The sequence below is a fragment of the Sceloporus occidentalis genome, unplaced genomic scaffold, assembly GCF_023333645.1.
Source record: "Sceloporus occidentalis isolate IW3139 unplaced genomic scaffold, rSceOcc1.0.p SCAF_5, whole genome shotgun sequence".
NCBI classification, from domain to species: domain Eukaryota; kingdom Metazoa; phylum Chordata; class Lepidosauria; order Squamata; family Phrynosomatidae; genus Sceloporus; species Sceloporus occidentalis.
The window spans coordinates 116170111-116193206 of NW_028316985.1; the positions used below are offsets into that span (position 1 = coordinate 116170111).

The window sequence follows — 23096 nt, forward strand, 5'->3', positions numbered from 1 at the left end:
GGATAGTTTGGAGGGCGCCTCTATATTACTCCAGATTTGGAAGATTACATGTTATTTCAACAATGTGATTTAATAGAGTTCAGGCTGAGAAAAACCACACTGTGTGGTTCTTCTCAGCCTGGACTCTACTGATCTAAGGACCAATGCAGCCAGAACAGCCCATGCAGCTCATTCCTGTTCTAAGTGAGGAAACATCCTACAGAGAAATGAACTGAGTTCTGGTCCTCTAGTTCAATATGGAGCCCTGACTGATCTGGATTGATCTTACTCCACTGGTGTCCCTTGGGGAAGGGGGGGGGGGGGGAGGAAGCTATAACCTCTGTTGTTTTTTCACACAACCTCATGAAATAGGGAGACACAGTAGACCAGGGGTCCTCAAACTCCAGCCCTCCAGATGTTTTGTACCTCAGCTCCCAGAATCCCAGGTCATTGGTCAAGCTGTCAGGGAGGACTTTTTGAGGAAGGAAGGAAATTTGCATGTATGTGGTGATTAGCTGAGGCTTCTGGAAGATGAAGTCCAAAAACACCTGGAGGGGCAGAGTTTGAGGACCCCTGCAGTAGACCCTAAAGAGGAATTTAATCCACCCAGATTTCAGAAAGGGAAAATCCCCACCCCATTAGATAACTCCCCTCCCCATAGACAATTGCAAAATTTTGTTTCAGTAATTGTAAAGAATGTTGACTGCTCAATCTTGACAATCCATGCTGCTTTTCTTCTGGCATTATCCCTTTACAGCATCCTGTTAAAGTTTAGCTTAGATAATAAATTATAACAAATTTCAGTGAAGAGAAAAATGCTCACAAAACTGTGCATGCATTTGAAAAATGCAGATGAAAAAATGTGGGTATTTGAAAAATGTGTACATATAATATGGAATGGGGATAATGTGTAAATAAAAATGCACATTGCAGTAAAATGCATACAAAAATACTATTATTATTATGTACCAAACCCACACATGAGTTCCCAATACCTCCTGAGGTCTTGTGGCGTGACACTGAACTGAACTGAAAGCTTCTGGGATTCTGGGAAATGTAAGCAAAATGGAACTGGCAGGTTTTCATGTTGCTGCTTAAGAGTAAAACCCTGAAATCTCGATAGGATGAAGCTTTGAGTAATGGTACAAATGGGACTGGCTTAAAACCAGATCCTTGTCACTCTCATAGCTACTGCATCTTTGGGTTCCTCTTCACCAGTGGGTGCATGCATTGTTTATGGTGAGGCTTCACTAACACAACTGTAATTCAATGTTAGATGACAGTAAATAAACTGTAAGGCTAGGCCTTGATCACCTTTGCAATAGCATATGCAAGATTGAGTGCCATTTCACACAAAAAACAGAAGCAAACCCAGGCATGCCACCGTGTGCACTCCCCCTATGATGTCACAGCTGAACAGCACAACCTGTTGTGGACCAAGTATCTGGTATGCAAACATATTTATTGCATTTACATTTTTGCAAAGAGCTTAGAACATTAAACCTAAATTCAACTGCAAACTGAATGAGAATTTGGCCCAGAACAGATGTCCTGGAAGGAGCGGCCAGAGGCTACTCCAGCTGTGATCAGGCTGGGACCACGGCGACTGCACGGCCTGCTCCCAAAACAGGCTGCCATCATAATCCCAAACCAGCAACACCAGGAGTCAGATTAATCCACTCCTTTTTGACTTGGTCCAAAGGAATAGATTGTGGTGCTGAAGTGGTTTCTGGCCACTTTCGGGGTGTGCATCATTTCAATGCCATACCCTCATAGTGGCTGGAAACCACCTTATTTGGCCAATATGTTTTGGACCTTTGATAAGCCAGTACGTATGTATGGTGATGGCTACACAGGCCAAGATACTTTGGGAGTAGCAAAGAGTATTCTGACCCCAGAGCAGCCCTGGCCTCCTTCCCCCCCATAAATTGGGGACCTCCATCCTAATGCTATTCAGCTGTTATCACAGGTGCCCTACTGTGCCACCTAGTGCAGTGGTGGCAAGTCACTTGCTCTGATGTCAGAACAATGAATCTGGCCTCAATCACATGGCTAGGTGGCTTGTTTTGACCTCAGTGTGAGTTGCCACTGCTATTGCCATGCTGGGTAGCATAGCAGCACACATTTTAAACAGCTGCCTCAATGCTGCTTCAGGGCTCCAGATGTTCCAGTAAGATCTGGAACAAACAGTGGGATTTTAAGTCTGTTTTAAAAGGATTATACTCCAAGCTTGGTGCTGAATAGACCAGACATCATCCAGAATGTTCATGCCAGGTTTAGGGATTGGGCTCTGCATTGTCTGGACTCCTTGCTGAGAGGAGGGGGAGCACTTTGTTTGGCCCATGCAGACAGGGCCCATGTTCCACTAATTCAGTGGGTCTACTCTGAGACTAGCAATTAGATGTAGGCCTTACATTTAAAATGTAATGTCTTCTGTTACCTATTATAATCTTATAAGCTATACAGAAGAAGTTGAGTAACTCTGGAAATCCATTATGATTGCCATTGCATTATGATTTTTTAGGAACCCATTGAATTACTTTTCCCATTAGAAATATGTGGTTGTTACATATATAACAGTTTCATCTTTCTCTGTCTCTTCATCCCATCCTACAATCTTAACCTGTTGACTTATTTGATATTTTTCATTGACTTAAAAACAAACAGACAAACAACAAACAACAGTAACCTTAAAGCAGATAAGAGAATGGCACAAACAGTGGGAGGGGGGAAAATCTCCTCTCAACACACCAAAAATATATTAACAAGTTTACTAGAAAACACATTTTTAAAGTTATCATCGTCCTCGTCTGAGTGCCTAGTAAATGTGCCTTCATGAAGCCTTCATTCTCCCTGCAAAAAAAATAACCAGTTGCAGTTTATGGGAATACTTGCAATGTGGTACTTTGCAACTCCATGTTTGCATTTCATAGGCAGACTTTAAAAATCTAAAATAAAATAAAAGTTAATATGGGAGGGGGAAGTGAGATGGCTGAGACTGGCAGAGGCAAAGCCTGAACTGACTGTGTGGCACAAAGCTGGGATTTGACCCTTTATGTTTGGTTGTAAATTCTAATGAAGTAATCTGGTTTCTTTCCATAACAAGTGGGAAGTGAACTAAGTAACACGCGATGGGGAGCTCCCCTAATCATTGCTGCCAAGAAATCTCCCCCCCCCCCCCGCCCCAGTTTTAATGAAAGCAGCTGGATGCCAAGCTCTTGAAAATCAGCTTTGTTCAATTACAGATCTCAAGTCTAACTTCAGGCATCTAATTCCAGAAACCATGTCTGCACTTTATGTATGTACACTGATAAATTCCTGGGGTATGACATGATCACATTGTTCCTCTTTCAACAGGCTGGATTAATATTTTTAATACAACAGCGGCAGATCAAAGGAGGAACATCAGTCATTTAGATTTCACTGAAGAGCCATGCTGGGCTTGCCAAATTCACCTTTATACATGTATTTGTACGTTACAATTTCTGCCATAGTTTCATGTCCTTTTCTGTTGTACTGTGGTTCATAAGTCTTTTTATTCTTTTGTTTAATTTCATGAGGCATATTTTAGCCCAGTACTTCAGTTTTAAATCTAATACATTTATCATCTACTCAACGCTAAGCATGACTACCTTTATGCAAGGACGTCATGTTGGGGACACGATATACCTTGTACTGGATGGATATGTAGTTCATTATAAGCACACCTATATAGTAGAAGTGGGGAACCTTGGCCCATATGGATGCCTTGAACTACAAATCCCATTTTCTTGCCATTGGCCATACTGTGAGAGTTGAGGTACAAAACACCTGGAAAACTTACTTGTCACACTGTCCATTTCTCAAAATATTGCAACAATGTGTTTTGCAGAAAAATTAATATCAATACTACGTATTTTAGGGGAAATGTATACAAATATGTATATTCTAAGGAGGGGAAAACAGTTACAATTTAATTGTTAATTTTCACACATTTATTGCAGATGTGGAACTGGAACAGAACAGACATGATTGGATCTGTGCAAAACTGACACAGTCAATCCATCCTTGTGGTCTTGTCTGGTTGGTTCTGATGCTTCAAGATCCTTGACAGTAGGACTGAACTTGGGACCTACTGAATGTCAAACCTGTGCTCCACTCATCTATGGTCTCTCCTCCTCAGTGTATCCTCTACATAATCCAAATGCATCATCACTACACTACACCCTGTAATGCAATGTGGCATAATAGGTGGAGAGCCAAACTTTCACCATGAGACTGTGGGGGCCAGCACCTGAGCAGAGAGAAAGAGAGAGAACCACAATGACCATCTGAAGGCTACCTAGAGGAAAATGCTGGTGTTTTTGCTGCTGCCTTGGACCTGTGTTTCACTGCTCTTTGCAGGACTGAGGCCCTGTCCACCATCCAGAACAACTGCCTTTCCTGTCTGGAACATAAAAGCAGAACTCTTGCATAGGTGGGTCCACAGCCAATGGGAGGTGAAACCAAAGGGAGTGTGTCCCCTTGGGAGAGTTACTTCAGGGATATGTGAGTTCTTGTTCTTTTGCCTGTCAGAGGCAAAGGTTCGGTACCTGATTTTACCAGCAGTTTGTCTGTATAATGTATTGGTTGTTTTTAATAGTTACTGCTTTGGTTGCCCAATGCAGGAAAGATGTGTTTTCCAGAGGCCAGAGGCCACTAGAGTCACACAGGGCAGAGGGAGATACTGAGGGAAGAGGCAAGTACAATATCATTGAACAGGGGAGCGTAACAGGTGCTCATTCCCCCAAACTGTCTCTCAGGTTATACAGCCTGTATAGCTTTGGTAACAGTCACCACTGGGTCGAGAATGTCCCTGCCGAATGGCATGTCAGTGGATGAGAAAACAAGTGCTATCAGGATTCATTTCTGGATGACCATGACAACCATGAAAAACATTACAGAGCATGTTTTTTTAGCATGGTTTTCTAAGCAGTTATACATCCATTAGACAGTGCCCCCATTTATTTATTCCATTTATTTATTCCCCTAAAACATTTTAGGGTACCTTATCAAATGATTTTCTGAAATCCAGATAAATTACACCCATGGCATTCCCAACTTCTACTAAACTGGTGACCTGATTGAAAAAAGATGTAAGATTAGTTTGGTATGATTTATTCTTAATAAATGCATGCTGGCTCCTCCTGATCACTGTCATCAAGATACTTACAGATTCCTGCATAATTTGTTCAAATAGTTTTCCTGGTGTTGAGGTCAGGCTGACAGGTCTATAGTTTCCTGGATCTTCTTTTTGCTTGTTTTAAAGTGAGGGACAATGTTTGCCCTTCCTCAGCTTCTCTGTGCTCCAAGATTTTTCAAAAAATAATGGCAAGGGCTTCGGAGAGAACATCACCAAGTTCCTTCAGTACTTTAGGATACCCTGCTTGGAACTCATTTAGGTTAGCTAGGTGACTCCTGATTAAGGGCCTTTACAGACCAGCCTGAAAGATGATGCAGTGCTGAAGGGTGCCATATAGCTATGCCAACACAGCTTTGGTGACCTTTGGAGGGTGCAAAAAGGAGCCACACTTAGTACAGTAAAACTGCACTGTACTAAACACTCAGACACAAAACATAAATTTCAGAATGCATTAAAAATACATTTTAAAAGAAAACATATTCAACTGTGAATTTTCCATCTTTTAACAAATAAAACAGATTGCTAGAGCAAATACATTGGTAACAGCCTACTGAGTAAACATTTTTTGTCAGAGACACAGATCAAAAGCAGGCCAAATTGCCTATCCCTTTCTTTCCAGATTGAAAAACAACAACAGTATTGCTACCTGTAAGAGCCTTCATTACATCAGTGTAGTAGGTTTTGAGAAAAGCCCTTAATATAGGAAGGGATGGATGGGATTGAAGGGGATGAAGGATCCCAGGCACAACACAATTCAATCAGAATTTAGAAAAGATCTCAGAATTCTTCATCCAGCATAGTTACAGCAGAATCAAAAAGTAACATTTCCAGACTCTTGAGATAATGGAGAAAGAGGCAGCATCCCTACACTATTAGAATGTGAAGGCAGAAAGAGAAAATCTTCCTTTTGTTAGTCTCAAAGCATTTGAAGGAAGGGCATTTTATCCTTGGGATAGGAATATAAATCCTCACCCCTCTCATTATTGTTTGTAACTTGTATGTAATAAGAAGAAAACTCAGGCTTATTCTCATTTCCTGCAAGATGGGAAGATGTTTGTGCACATTCTCTGAGAGAGTATTCAAAATGTCAGAGGCCAAAGTAAGGTGGAGCCATACAGGAGAAGTATTCTGAATCAAGGAACATTTTAGAAATTACAAACTCTTATGAATCTCAAGGAAACATAGGTGAATCATTACCAGAGCATTATGACCCCAACCATTGACTGAGGCTACAATGCAGTGCAGAAAGAATGAAGTTTGACACTGCTTTAACTGCCCTGGCTCAATGGTATGGGATTCTAGGAACTGTGGTTTTGTGAGACATTAAGCCTTATCTGTCAGGAAGTTCTGGTGTGACAACAAACTACAAATCCCAAGATTCCACAGCACTGAGCCAGGGCGGTTGTCAATAAGCTGGTGGTGTCAAACTGCATTATTTTTGCAGTGCAGATGCTTGGTTAGTAATTTTCCCTTATGGAGCTTATTGTTTTATGATTGGCTAACGTATCTCCTGTGATTTCCTGTATGCTTGCTTGTGTTTTCCAAAACTGCTGTAAAGGGCATTGTTTGACTGATACAACGCTAGATGGTGCAGAATGAATGCTGGCATCCAGGCCAGCACTGTGTCATTATACTGTATAAAGGCCAAAATAAGAATTACTGTCTTCAATTTACTGTGCTTCCATTCCTGAACCCCAAATTGAACAAGTTCCTTTTCATCGTACAAGAACATCATTTGTGCAAATTGTACAAACAATTGTTGCACAAACTTTCAAAGAGTAAAAGGACTGTATAGGGGAGATGTTGCATCTTTTAAATCAATAAACGTGTCCATCCCTACTTGGTGTGTGTGCTTTATTTCACAAAGAATAAAGAGACTGGTTTTGTGAAGAGACATCTTGAGAAAATTGTCAAAGCCTTTGACAAAAAATTGAAGGACTCATTGTCTTGATTTTATGCAGTGAATGAGAAATATCACAATTTCTTGACAGGGTGGCTGAGCATTGAGAGACACCCTGTCTCAGTGAAAACAAGAAATGTTGCAAGTATCCATCACACCTAGGAAACCAAAATCAGAATATAGTGAAGAAAACATGTTCCTCTCTCTTTGGAAGAGGGACTTTTATTTTTAATTTACAGATTTTATTTACAGGAAATGCCATCTACAGTAACAATGGTCACATTGATCACCAAAGTCTGGTATCTTGAGATGTGAATACAAATGGCCATCTGAGAGACTTCCAAGTCACCTTGTCATCCACTGCCCTGGTCAGGTCTTGCAGACTCATATTTATTGCCAAAAAGGGTTCAGCACCTTGAATACCTCCACTAATGCTGCATCTACACAGCAAAATTAATGCAGTTTGACACTGTTACAACTGCCATGGTTCAATGCAATGCAATTTTGGGACTTGTAGTTTTCTGAGATATTTAGCCTTCTCTGTCAAAGAGCTCTGGCACCACAACAAACTACAAATCCAATGATTTCATAGGATGGAGCCATGACAGTTAAAGTGGTGTTGATCTGCATTATTACTGTAGTGAGGCAGCAGCCTAAAGAATGCAATCTAGAGTAGATTCATTACTCTCCAACAGGGAAGTCTTAAATTGGCCCTGGAGTACACCACCTCCCAAATAGTAATTATTTCATCTGCCTGTAATTTGTATTGCCTTGACATATAGTGAGAACATGACTGCATCAATGAGAAATCTAGAGGTCTATGAGAATAAAATTCTCCTAACTGGCAAAAGAATATGCATCAACGGCTTGTTTATTGCTTCCATGGACACAGCAGTAAATTGCCGCTTGGCAAATAGTTGTGTTTATTCTCCCTCTGACTATACAAATCTGTGGTAGCAGCAGTCAGTCATTATGAGTCTGCAGCTGACAGGGAACTGAAAAAGTTGATCTTGGCTTGTGCAAGGTACTGCTGGAATCCTATCAGTAGAAATATTCTGTATGCTAGCACAGCCATAGGCTTGGGAAACAAATCATTCTGCTGAAGAGTAAAACTCTAACAATTTATTTCTTTTTTTAAAAAAAAAAAGTTCTCTTATATGGACACCGTTGTTCATCTACCATGTAAGATATAATGAGACAATTAAACAACCCTTGCTCTATTTATTAGGTTCTTCTCCAGACAACATTCAGATCCATCCCATTTTAAAAACTGCATGCCTTTTCATCATAAAAAAATTACTCCTGCTGGCCAAGATATTTCTCCCCCTTTCTTGCGATAATATTCTTCTGTATTCCTTAATGGGCCATTAAACTTTACAAATTGGTCACTTTCTCTCAGGGAGGAAGGGGGGGAGCCCTCTGCTGATCTGTAATTGAGTTTCACTATTCACCTTAATCCCACGACAAAGATAATGTATTCATTCAAATAAATTACTGTGTTGCCCAGAATACTACGCTAGCATAATACAAATACAAAACAAAGTAATGTTATAGGAAAGTAGTATCAAATGTATTATGGAGTGGGTTTAGGTGCTGCCTGTATGCATAGGTTCCTCTAAGATTTAACTGTATCTTATTTTATTTCTTCCACCTCTACCTCCACCACTATCACACACATGTATGGCATGAAATTCATGAGCACCCTGACTGTCTTTATCCAACCTTCCATGATACCCCATTCACATTCTGGAACAGGTGGGAATTTTTAGTCCTTCCATTCTCCTTGCTAGTGTCCATTCTGGCTAGGGCTTCTAGGAGCTGAAGATCAAAACATATGGAAAGCTAAAGGTTCTTCACCCTTCTCTAGAATGTGAGCAACTCATGAGCAAAAGAAAGGTATGCAAAGTGATTCCTCACACTGACTGCTTATATGGAGAGGCAGAAAGGAAGTGAGACTCTGTACCTCAAGGAGGCAATCCTAGATAGCAGCAGTCAACCACTGGCCAAAGAAAGAAGAGCATTCCCCAGATGAAGGAAGACAGGGGGTTCCTGGGACCCTTCTACTGCTAGATGTGGGCGAGACCTCTTCTTCCAGCCCTTTTCTTGGTTGGTGTCAAGGCTTCAGGGCAACATGAAGCACTGAAAATGGACAACTATGGCAAAATGTACTTGCCATCACCCAGCAAACTATCAGCCCTCCAGAAAGCCTGTTGCTGGGAGTAGCCACTGCATCTTGCAAATAACTGGGGAGAGATGGTTGCAGTGTAGTTCTTTGCCACAGTGCTAAGTTGATGAGGCATTTGGGGATAGTGCAACATATTTATTGGTGATCTAGATAGTGGTGATCCTCCATAAGCTGTTGCAGGAGCTGGTGCCTAGTGAAAATTCTCTGGTGCACATGAAGTTCCCTTGAGAGAAAAGCATGGCTGTAATCACTTCTGCAACCAAGTACATGTACGCCCTGCTGTACAGTAAATGGTTTTACAAGTGGCACCTGAGTTATTTCCTCCTGCTCTTCTGACCCAACTTCTCCAGCTGTATCAGGGTTTGTGCACATTTATGCACATGCATAAATGCATGTTTCTTTCACAGGGACTGGATTTCATTGACTTACAACTCCTTCCGGTTTCTGTGCCCCTTCTTCAGCTATTGGAATAGAACCCACAATACAATGGAACCACAGAATAATAATGCTAGAGGGACTCATCCAAATTCTAGTCATGAACTAAACTTGACAATGCATTACTTCTTGTGGTATTTAACACACAGACACACACACACACACACACACACACACACTTTTGAAAAATGTGATCTACTTCATTTCTGCACATCTGACTTTCAGCAGTCTTTCATAACCTAGGAGTCAGGCCATGTTCTAAGCTACAGGTATATTTGCATTTACGTTTACAATTGTTTTCCAAAAGCTAGGATTCAAGCTAGCTTACAACACAAAAGAAAAACAAATAAAAATCAGTAAAAACTTGAGGCTCTCATCCCAACTTTACAAATATATTTCAAAATGTTCAAACTTAATCTCGTTCCCCACCTTTCTCTGCATGTGCAGTTTTTCTTTTAAGAACAACTTGCAATGCTGAGCTTTGTGTGAATTCTACTAACAAAATGACAGGAAAGTAGAACATCCTTGTTTTGTATGTGGCTCTGGAGCAACTAACGATCATTATAATTTGTGCTTGATGAAGTCTGCACATGATAATCACAACATGAACCATTTGTAGATCCTGGTTATCTATCATTTTCAAAATCAGGCATCTCATCATAAAATCAACCTTAATTTTAATTTGGCATAAAATCATACTGAATGGTTACATTCAGCTGGAGCATGTCCAGAGCAGGACAACCAAAATGGTAAAAGGTCTGGAAACCATACCCTATGAAGAGTGGCTTAAAGAACTGGGTATATTTAGCCTGCAGAAGAGAAGGTTAAGGTTAATGTTTAAATATTTGAAGGGCTATCATATTGAGGATGGAGCAAGCTTGTTTTCTGCTGCTCCAGAGATTAGGAAACAGAGCAATGGATTCAAGCTATAGGAAAAGAGATTCCACCAAAGTATTAGGAAGAATTTCCTGATGGGAAGAGCTGTTCAACAGTGGAACATGCTGCCTCAGAGAATAGTGGAGTCTCCTTCTTTGGAGGTTTCTAAGGAGGCTGGATGGTCATCTGTTATAGTGGCTTTGTTTTTTCCTGCATGGCAGGGGGTTGAATTGGATGGTCCTTGTGGTTTCTTCAAACTCTATGATTCGATGATTGATAACTATCAAGGATCATATCTTAGTTGAATGACTTGTTTCACATCCCAAAATCCAAAGTCTTTGGAAGTGGGCTTTAGGATGGAGTCCTTAGTGAATCCCTTAACCTTAACATGCTAAAGAAAAGGAAAAGAAAATGAAGACAACAAAGATAAAGATGAAGACAAAGAGGAGGGGTGGAATGAGAAAGAAGAACTACATTCATTAGAAATAAAACTGTAGGTCAGGTTGGGAAACTTTGACCCTCCATATATTTTGTAGCACAACCTATAATCCTTTTTCATAGGACATGCTGAGTGAGGCTGATGGGAAGTGTAGGCCCAGATATCTGAAGGGTCAAAGTTCCTCCACTTCGGTGCAGATGCTTTGCAAAATTATGAACATGTTGGCTGCCTGAAGAAAATCAGTAAACAGAGGCATTTATGGCAAGCTAATGTGGAGGAACACATGCCTCTTACATATTTGTTTAGTAACTGTCTTTCTTCCAGTACCTGAATTCCTGTATGAGAATTTGCTGTATCTATTTAGTTGGTTGATATGACTAGCAGCATAAAATGGATAGTTCATCTTTCTCTAGGGCTCAACAAAATTGCTCAGTTTAGCTTTCCTTCTGCATTTGAGTTTTGCAATTTGCTAAATTATGATTTTTTAAAAATGAACTGAACTGAAATTGTCACCCATCCTCTAGTTATCACTATTGGCTTTGAAGGGAGTTTCAGTCTGGCTTGGTTCCATTACTATTTGTTACCACTGACACATAGTGGCTAGTGCTGGAAGTGCTTCTAACACTTTTAAAGAGACAACACAGGAAATAATTCAAAAGATGGATGAAGCAGTCCTTTCATTTCCTAGCTATGGATGAGCTGCTATCTGATTCAGTCTCTAGCTAAAAAGTCCTAAAAATACTAACTGCTGAGAAACAACAATAACAGCAACAAAAATAAGAACTTCACAAATCCAGGGGTCCTTTTCTCTGTGTGTCTATGATGTTTATCACACTATGCTCTTAAAGAGCTACTATTCCAGTGTGACTCCTCTAGCAGCCTCCTGTTGCATGCTGGGATTGGCAGTTTTAAGGAGCTGAACTTCTCTGCCTGAGAATTCTAAATACCCCTCCTTAAAACTGCCAATCCCAGCATGCAACAGGAGGCAGCTAGAGGAGTCACACTGGAATAGTACCTCTTTAAGAGCATAGTGTGATAAACATCACAGTATCTGAATGACAGGCCATGAGCAACTGTGGTAGGTAATTAATGCATAATGTTTAGCAATATCACCCAGGACTGTCCCTAGAGCTCAAGTTTTGGCCCATAAACCTCAGGGTCTGGGATGATCCTAAACCGGAAACCCTAAGCAATTTTTTTTCTGTTCTAGATCTTTCCCAAAACATCTAAGAACAAATATTTGAATTTTTTTGAAGAGATCTAGCGAATGAAGCTCCTCTTGCATAAGCACATAACACTTGTGCAAACTTTGGATTTGTATCATCAGCTTTAAGACAGTGCCTTAAATGGATGGGGAATGTAAAGCCCTGGGGCTGCATGCAGCCTCCATGGCTCTTTTTGACACCCACAGCTATGTTAGAATCCCCACAGCTTCCAAATTGTAGGTTGCTTCTCCTGCAAGCTTCCAGCAATAGCAATTTACCCTATAAGTAGGCTGATGCGCCCTCTCTAGTGTTCAACATAAAAAAAATTACTTGTTTTCAAACCCAGTCATTTCTGCTCCCCATTTCTGGCCATTTTTCCAGCCCCGTGCAACTCCAGGAGAGTCCTTGGACAGAAAAGTGACCCTTAAACCTGCTGCACTTGCCCATTTCTACTTCACCAATTCAAAAATGAAGTCTATTCATGCAGTTCCCTGGAACTGAGACAGCTGGAAAATTGAACTGTCTCCTTGCCTGAGAACTGCAAATTCCTAAATTAGGGAAGGTAGGATGATTAACACTAATGCTACTAGTAATAATACTAATAGGTAAAGGTAAAGATATTCCCCTCTGATAAGGTTGTCAAGATGTGTCTAACTGTAGGGGGTGGTGCTCATCTCCATTACTAAGTCGAAGAGTCAGCATTGTCAGAGACAATGATCAGCATGACTGCACAGAATGCTATTACCTTCCCACCAAACTGGTACCTTCTATCTACTTGCATTTGCATGCTTTTGAACTGCTAGGTTGGCAGAAGCTGGGACTAGTGATGGGAGCACACCCCATCATGCAGCACTTGAGCCTTGAACTGCCAACCTGCTGATCTTGCAGTCAACAGAGTCAGCATCTTAACCACTGAGCCACTACTACTAGTAGTAGTAGCAATAATAACAATAACACACACATTAGCCCTTAGTAAAAGGCCCTAACACCCACTATAAGATATTCACATCTCCTCAGTTTATCCTAATTTGAATTTGTTTGACATGACACAAAATTAGCTACTCTTCAGCTTCTATGATAATTTTTTTTAAAGACTGAGGGCTGTGTGACAACCATGGCAAAAACCAGGCATGGAATGTCTTTACCAATGTACACCAACAGTCTGGAAAATCCTCTCCTGCAAATATGCATTACACTAACAAAGATAATGTATAAACTCAGTGTGTTGAATTTTGTATTCATTCCCACTCCTGCTTTTAGGAAGTGTGTGAAAACACAATGACATTTGATCTTTACTGGTTGGTAATTTTAATGTTTTTATAGTTTAAATTGTTTTATTGTGGTGATTTTAATAGTTTCATTGTTAGTTTGTTTTCAAATATGTTGTTGGGCTTCTTGAATGATATTGTGTGTGTGTGTGTGTGTGTGTGTGTGTGTGTGTAAGGGCGAAATAGAAATGTGATGATTAAAAAAACCCAAATACAGTGAAATTTAGTGGAAGCGCAATTTCTAGATCTTGTCAATTTTGCTGGAACTGTTTATTCACCCATTTTTTTTCTTTCCATTCTGAGAATGCGATGCTCCTGAAGATGCAGAGTTCTGAATAATGATTAAGTGGGTTGCAAACAGTAGGGAAATGAAGATGATAAATAATAGCAATATGGGTTAAGATCCAAGTATATTTTTGTGACTTGAACCAATGGTTTCAGGCCTTTCTTTTCAGACATTCTGTGAGCTCTCTATAGCAACTGGAGATCAAGAGGACAAAAGCTGTTTCTTCTGCAGCTTCCCAAGAGCTGCTTCTGCTTCTGCTGGAGTTTCAAAAAGTAATGGCAGTTTCTCCTTCCCGAAGATGTTCACCCACAAAAAAGAGATGCTGCCGGGGGGATCTCTCCAAGCAGTTGGTGGCCGGAAGATGAAGCTGCACCCCAGCACTTTCCATCTCCACTGCACAGCCAGGAAAAGTGAGCAGCGATCACACTCCTAGATCTTGTGGAGGTTGGGGACGAGAGGGATGGATTCTCCTTCTAGCTTAGCTGTAGGCATTAGGAAACAGTTCTACTCCCCCATCCACTGACTGGCTGTAGAGGTGCGCTGCCATCCAGTAGCTTAAGAGAAAGAATGCTTTGGAATTTATTATGTGTCAAAAACGTTTGAGGTGTGTGTCTGTGTGAAGAAAATGGCATTTTCTGTGCAGAAGGAAACATTTCTGTGCAGAAAATGCTATTTTCTGCTCAAAAGCTTGCATTTAATGCACAGAATAAATCCCAAACAATAATCTTCAAAAACACTAGTTTGTGATGACTTTCTGAACTAAACAAAAACATGGTAAAATAGTTCATTCTTGCCTTGTTGCTGTGTGTCTTCAAGGCATTCCTGACTTATGACAACACCAAGGCAAGCAAAACATGGAGTTTTCTTGGCATGTTTATTCAGAGGGAGCTTACCATTGCCTTCCCCTGAGGCTGAGAGTGTGTGACTTGCCCAGTGTCATCCAGTGAGTTTGCATGGCCGAGCAAAACAAAATGTATAATGTTTGACACCCCTAGCAAAGAGGGAAAGGACATTTCCTTGCAAACCACAATGCCTGGAAAAGTACTTATATGGGTTTAACCCTTTTTCAGGTGAGTGCAAGCCAACAAGAAAATTCTGTTCTAACCTATGGTACCAAAAATGTGATCTAGGGGATTGACACTACTGTAGCTTTTAAAAATACGCTGGGATTTGTAGAATGGAGAGGAGGTAACTGATTCTGGAGAAAGCAGGCTAACCCAGAAGAAATACACTACTGAATTCTGGGTATAAAATGCATCAAAAGAGACAATCTTTTAATAGTGCTAAACACAAGACAAAATTAATTGACATCCTTTTGTAAAAATAGTGTGAAAGAAAAGTGTGTGTAGCAAATGTAAAGCTTAGAAAGACACTATTTTAAAAAAAACCCATGAAGGGGCAAGGATCCAGAAATGATTCCAAATTAAGCCATATTTCAAGATTTTACAGTAATCCCAAAATTTAATGAACCTTTCAGCATTAAGTATGCTATTTATGCCTAAGTGTTATGCAAAGATATCAAAATATTTAAACAAATAAAGCTCTTACCTGGAAATTATCATCTGTTTAGAATATTTCAAAAATCTAAGCTGTGAACTGTGGGGTTTGGCATCAGTTTATGAATACTAACCAAATCACCTTGCTGAATAATTATGCAGCCCCCAACATGAAAACAAACTAAATGAATACTCACAAACGTTTGCCACATAAAGGTAACTGATGCAAAGAGAAAAGTGAGAGGTTAGCTTTTTGACAAATTCAACTCCATTTGTGACATCTTCCCTTCAGCCCCTGATTTTTATTTACTGCATTTATTTTTAATTTTGCAAGCCAATTTTTAGCCTAAATGAATCTCAAGGCAGCATTCAAAAACCATCAATTTTTGAGCTACAGTTGCTATTTACTAGTATGTGGACTTATCTGAAAGCACAGACTTTAAAAGACTCACAGATATTATGGACTTTGGATTGGTCTAAGGGCCAAAGCAGACCGGCACTAAACACCAGCTTGGTGGGGGCATGGGGTTTAGATGACGCACACCCTGGTGTCACCCCCAAGCTGGTGTCATGCCATCCACCCAACCAGCCAGTGGCCAGTGTTGCAGTGCTCCAGTGGAGTGGTGTTCAGATGCCACATGCCACAGAAGCACAGAAGAGCTACTGCTGTGGTGGAAAGGGTGGCTTTTTTCCATCCTCAAAAGGAGTGGCATTTTGCCGCTTCTTTTTGCACCAGAAAAATACCAGATAGGGGTCACAGTATGCGGTTGCTGCATCCCCAATCTGGTGCTCAATGGGGTGGCGTCAAGCTTCCCCTTTAGGGCCACCTGTACTGGCCCTATGTTATCTTTTGGAGTATCTCTAATATAATGACTCTAGTTCAGGCATCGGGAATGTTTGACTTTCAATGCAACATGTTCGACTACATTTCCCATAATCCTTGATATGCCAGCTGAGACTGATGAGATTCAAAATCCAGCAATATCTAGAGGACCACACATTCTCTCTTCCTGTAGATTTTCTTTTCAGATATGTCCCTGAGTTTGCTGAATGGTTATCTTCTGTCACCTCTGTGACTGGATCAGGAAGGTGGGAAACATAATTTCTTTCTTCCACTCTCTAGCAAGGAATGTGCTAATGGAATTTGTATGGAGAACTATAGCTTTAGTTTGAGGGAGTCGCAGCTAGAAACAATTTAGATAAGATCATGGTGGAAACAAAGAAAGACAGACTGAGCATCTTTAAGGTGCAAGGTCCATTAAAAAAATTAATGTAGAGTGGGTCCTCATGCTCAACAAGCTAAGCTTTCAATGTATGTGTGTATGCCTTCAAGTTGCCTGCCATCTTACGGTGCCCCTATGAATTTCATAAGGTTTTCCCAGGGAAGGGATACTAGTTCCTTCCTCTGAAATATACCCTATGGCACCTGCAGTAGCTCAAATGAAACTAAAACCCTGGATAAATTTGCACTCCTTGTGTTCTCACCACTTGGAGAATTAGGGTCCGAACAGACAGGCTAAAATAAAGTTGCTTCGGGTCACTTTGGAGGTATGCTGTTTAAATTAAGCATGCGTCCTCACAGGCCAGAAGCCACGCCAAAGCCACGCTCCAGTCCTAAGGACTGGAGCACAGATGTGGTGTAGCTTCTGGCCTCTTAAGATGTTCATATCATTTAAACAGCATACCTCCATAATGACCTGAAGCAACTTTATTTTGGCCTGTCTTTTCGGGCCATTAGTGTGTGAATTGCAAAGTTGTGCACACAGAAAGAGATCACTACAAATGATTCATGAATCAGACTACATCCGGATGGTGTCACTCTCTCTTGTTTTCATTTATAATTCTATCCAATTACTTCAATAAAATATCTGCATTGAAATATAAATTAAAATATAGATTTTTTTATTTCCCCTCAAGACACAAATGTTAATATAATTTTTGAGCTGATAACTTCACTGCAAGAATTTTAGAATCTGATGGAATGCCTGCATTTCAAACAACAGAGCAATCCTGGAAGGGAAGATCTGTTTACATCTGAATTCACAGGTATTAATTCTTCAAGCATTGCAAATAATCACACATATATTATTGTTACCTTCTCCCTGCCTCTTTACTACCTGCTCTTAGTTTTCAGTGAAAATCCCAAAACCTCCAGAGAGAAAGAACCTGTTTCCTTAAGAATGGAAGCAATAATTTAATCAGTTTTGTCCCCACTGTGGGGATGTCTTAGATACCTGGGAATGGGGTAGAATATAATTGTCACACCATCACTTTCTGAAACATGCTCTCAGTAAAGAAATGGAACCACTGTCCAGGCAAGCCCCATCGCTAACAGGTACTAATTTAGAAGAGCACCATGTTCAGTAGTTCTGAAAACTAGTGAGAGGTCCAGAACAGTCAACAAAAATAAACACCTTTTCTGGCCAGATCCTAGCAGAAAACATTCATCAAGGTACCTAACCAAGATACTCTCAGACTCAAACTCTTCACTGGAAACTAGAAGGCAGGTATTTTAAAGCACATTTGCTCTATGCAGTTATCTTACCCTGCATATCTCAAACATCAAATGCATCTAATTTATTTATTAACATTTAAAATGTACTTGGTTCATGTTCAGTTTGAGTCTTACTTAGTTTTGATCTGCCAAGGAGTCCTTTCCAGATTGCAAGGAGGATAAGAAATGAAAAGGACTCATTTGAATAAGGTTAATGTGGTTTTCCTACAAAATTTGGATTTCTCTTTTATGTCTCTAATTTAGTGAGATTTTCTTTGATAACAAAATACTTTCTTATGGGATACTTGATGTTTCAGTGATCTCATCCAAAGCAATAATCACTTTTCAAAAGGGCAAGGTCGCTCTTTCTCTTGATAGCACTCGAAGTGTGTGCATAAAATATTGGACCAAAAAAATTCTTACCTTGAATTTTTATTATAATTATGACTTACCATGTTAATTGGATCAACTGGACCAATGCTGTTGACATAGACATCGGTTTCAATTACTGTAGTTCTCACTAAACAAAACAGTAACCATAATTACATGTAAAATTCAGTATATTTCTATAGTATCTCACAACATAATTTTGTGAATCAATGAAAAACTAATGACATGGTTGAATTATCCTTTTTTTTATGAACACAGAACTGTGCATGAGTATTTTCTATATGTACTGGGATCATCATGGGCACTCTACAGACCCTGGTACTAGCCTTCAGACTGGGATACTCCAATGTGATTGGTGCACTGCAGCACTCCTGGTCATTTTCAACCATGGGAAGTCCTATTTTTATCATATGTGCACTAATCCCCAAATCTACAATATAGAAGGTGTTTGCTATAAGGACCATATGGAACACATAGGCCCATTACAGACGGGCTCTTGAGGCGCCCCTGTCACGTGCTAGGGGTTGGCCGGGGACCTAGCGTCCACACCGGCCTCACCCTTAGCACGTGACGGGGGCGTAATAATGACAGCGCCCTATAAACACAGCCGCCACCATTACTACGTTCCAGACGCATAGCGTCCACACGTCACGCGGCGCTTATGAAGTTGTGAGTGCGCCATTGGCACCTCGCGGCGTCATAATCGCACCGCGGGAAGAAGCGCCATTTTGGGGCTTCTTTTTTGCTCCACACAGGAGCCATGCGGTTTGGCTGCTGCGGCTCCCGCACGGAGCAACCAGCAGTGCTGGCAGACTGCCGCTTTTAGGCGGTCTGTAATGCGCCATAGTGCAGAAAGTCCATCAGATAGGCGGTGATGAGAAAGGCCTCTCCTATCAGATCTGACAGATGTTTTAGACTGCAGACCACATCACCCTCAGACACTTCAGTGGCTGGGGATGATGGGATTTGAAGTCCAAGACATAGAGTATATTGCATGCAGTCTCTACCCCTATGCAGACAGTCTGAACAACTGAGTTATGATTGGGCCTCTTCCTGCATACACTAACATGGAACACAACTGAAGTTTCTGAAGCTAGCATATAGAGAAAAGGCTGTCAAGTGCCAGTATATAAGGTATGATCAAGGGAGTTTATCAGACAAGGGAAATTGGAAGTATAATCCATTGGCAATCTGAATGCAATCATGGGGTTTAACGTTATTGCGTGATAACCCACTACACACAAATTCGAGCAATGGGAAGTCAGTCTGAATGCAATCATGTGGTTTCATGTTATTGCGTGATAGACTGCCACACACAAATTCGGGCAATGGCATGCTATTTTCAGGCAATGGGAAGCCAGTTCGAATGCAATGCGGATTCATGTAATTGCGTGAAACTAGCGACTTTAAGTGAATGCATTCTGGTCCCACTTTCTTTTCATTTGAATTTAAGAGAAATTCCTCCCGTTTGATAAACTCCAAAGTGTCAAATGGTATACTAAGGAAGCAAGTTTGTTTAAATTAAGCTATTATAGGAACAGTATCTCTGCAGAGGGCTAGGACAGAAAAAGGAGGCTCCCTACAGACCATTGAGGATCACTTGTGATCACTGGAATGCACAGTTCTTCTCTTAAACTAGGAGAGAGTGGCTCATGCTATACATCTCTAACCTAAGAAGAATAAATGTTGACAGTAGAAATGTTCTGCCTGAGACTGTGCACATCATCTAAAACAGACACAGCTCTTTTAGTTAATTCACATAAATTGAAACACCAATTGAAAGGGTTTTTTTTTAAAGTTATTTAAAAACCCAATAACTTTAAAACTCAGAGAGGTATGGGAAACAGATGGCAAAAAGCCACAGTGTACATTGTGATTAATGCACAGAAGTAACAAATGAGGAAGCAAAATCAAAGTGTGCCGCTAATTATGCAGCCTGTGAATTAATGTACTGAAACACAAAACCAAAGCTTTTCTTTCAGTTCCATTGAAACTCTGTTGGAGAAAGCCATTAGCTTTTTCAGCCCTTGTAATCATACTCAGACCAAAGCACACGTCAGATTTATTAATATCTCTTCAGCTAGAGTTTTGATCAATACACTACACTGGGCACAAAATCAATTACTTCTATAAAAGAAAAGTGAGACAAACCCTAAATATTTTGTTGAAAGATAATCCTGAAGAAGAAAAAAGCCATCCTTTGACTATGTCTTCATCCTACCGTTACAGCCCCCTTTAATTTGGACCATCCCACATCTTTCCCACCGAGCAATTACCTCCCTCCCTCCTAAAATCTTACTTTCTATTCAGGACGTGTGGTTTAAACTGCCATAGGTGGTCAGTAATGGTAACTTTCATGATACCTATCACACAATGCCATCTCTCTCTCATACCAGCCTTTTCTTCCAATCATGGTCAATACACACCTTGCCATTGATGGGGAAAACCCAGCAATAATTTCCCAATCACACTGGTATAGAAGTAGTCCACAAACTCACACACACACACACACACAAATGAAAGGCATGCTGGGTAGAATATAGGGCAGAGAGGCAGTGTTAAGGACAAGGGTGGAACTACCCAATTGTGCTAATGGATATGTGGCAGGGACTGCTCCCAATCCAGTATGTACACATTTCCCTGATTAACACAATCATTATGAGAATAAGGGTGATATGATAAAGTCCTCAGAGTTACATGGGGCAATGTGCAAGTTTTCAAAATGCAACATATATCATCTGAGTGTAAACCAGATTCTAACAAAGTGGAGTAAAAATAACCACAGTAAAAGACCTCACAACTGTCTCCTTTAGGCAAGATGGAACTGTGCCTTCACCCACTCAGCCAGTCCCTCTCTGGCCTGTTTCATCAGCCAAGAAGGACAAGGGTCTAAGAAATGTGTGGTGGCTTTCACCTCTCCATGTCATCAGGCTGCACAAGTTGAAAAGTATTCAGTAACACTGGACAAACAGGTGCTAAGGTTACATCCATTGGCACTGTATCAACTACAGCATGAAAGTTGCAGCGGATCTGTGACTTCATCTGCAAAGTGCCATACAAATTCTTCCCAGTGGGTCACCAAGTGGTCTGCATTTTCTACTTGAGGGTGGGTATGTAAAAGACTCCTGACCACTCAGAACAGCTCTGCTGGATGGCTCCGTGCAGATGTAATGCTGGCATCTTTAACAGCCATAGCTGAATCCTATGGAGTACTGAGCTTTGTAGTTTGGTAAGGCACTAGAACTTTCTGACTGAGAATTTTTGAACAGTGCAAATCCCGAGATTCCATTTGGCTCAAACATGGCTGTTAAAGTGGAATCATAGTGCTATAGACAAATAGTGTGAAAAGGTCCCAAGGTTTTGGAAAAAAAAATAAACAAACCAAAGTGCAAAAGTTATTGTACTAGTTAACTATTTTCTTTACAGAGGGGCTTAGTTCTTTAAAAGTCTGGCTTTAAATCACTATGAGTTCAACCATGGTAATGGTGTGGAATTTAGGGCTACCACCTCTTTTACTGAAAGGCTTCTCATCTTTAACAACTACATGGCAGACAGGTACAAAATTATTTTTCCTTATATTGGCAATACATTTGGTCAGTGTAGGTGTCTGGGAATTCCATTCAGCTCTTCGGTGATTACTTATCAAAGCCCACATGTTAGTCCAAAAATTTAATGGTAAGAACTTGATGTTTTAAAAATAGGAATGTGGAGGGAAATGAATCTGACTTATTGGTCCACCCCTAATCCTAGCCTTCTCTTTGGTCCTGACTGTTGGGTTCTCCATGCCTATGGAGTAGCCCTGACAGTAATTCCAACAAAAACTCACATTGCATGAAGTGTGTATAATAAGTCAGTAGCAACCAAGATTGCTTGACTGAAAATGAAACAAGGGATGTAACATGTTTAATAGCCCTGATGCGAAATCTATACTTAGGACAAAAGGCTACTGTCAGAATACAACAGGGGCAAAGGAGTCAAGCAAGGCTGCATCCTTTCACTCTATCTGTTCAACATGTATGCAGAACATGTTTTATGAAAAGCAGGATTTGACACAGAAGGAGGAGGAGGAGTGAAAATAGGAGGAAGGAATGTCTAAGGTATGCAGATGACACCACACTAGCAGAAAACATGACAAATCTAGAGCAACTACTAAGGAAGATCAAGGAAGAAAGTGCAAAGGTAGGCTTATTGTTGAACATAAAAATCCACAAAAATAATGGCCTCGGAGAATTTACACAAATTCAACCCAGACAATGAGTAAAAGAGTTCTTATGCCTGGGATCAAACATTGATCAGAGTGGGGACTGTAGTCAAGAAATCATAAGAAGAATAAAAAAGGGGAGGACAGCTATGAAAGAACTAGAAAAGATCCTACAAAGTAAAGATATATAAGTGAGCAATTAATTTGGGATGTGATGCTGGAGAAGAATGTTGAGGATACCATGGAGAGCCAAAAGGTCAAACAAATGGGTCACAGAACAGATTGAATCATAAATTTCTCTGGAAGCCAAGATGACTAAAGTGTCATACTTCAGCCATATCATGAGACAGCACGACTCACTGGAAAAAATAATAATGCTAGGAAAGGTGGAGGGAAGCAGTAAGAGAGGAAGGCCACATGCTAGATGGATGGACTATATAAAGGAGGTCATGGGATATGAATTTTCAGGAACTGATTAGGGCAGTGGTGGACAGGGAGTCTTGGAGATGTTTCATCTACAGGGTGGCCACAACTCTAGGGTAGAAAACAAACAAAAAAACTACATGGCTGGCATCTCAGTAGCTCTTCTCTCTATCTCTCTCTTTCTCTCTGTGTGTATATATATATAATATCAGGCCACATGTTAACACAAATTCTTTTCAACATATTTTGTGCACTCTCAAAATCTTTCCAAACTGTAGCCTGATTTGGATGTTGTGTATTTTTAGAAATCTGACCCTGCTTGTTGAACCAAACTGAGTGATGGAGATGGTGGCTTATG

The 23096-nt window shown here is 40.5% G+C and overlaps 1 protein-coding gene across 1 annotated transcript in view; it reads right to left on the bottom strand.

Annotated features, from left to right (window-relative positions):
• The window catches only part of GABRG1 (gamma-aminobutyric acid type A receptor subunit gamma1), a 112881-nt gene that overhangs the window by 35654 nt on the left and 54131 nt on the right, over positions 1–23096 (bottom strand). The window contains exon 3 of the mRNA XM_089525187.1: positions 18177–18244. Coding sequence (XP_089381313.1) covers positions 18177–18244 — 68 coding nt within the window. The remainder of the gene's footprint in view (positions 1–18176; positions 18245–23096) is intronic.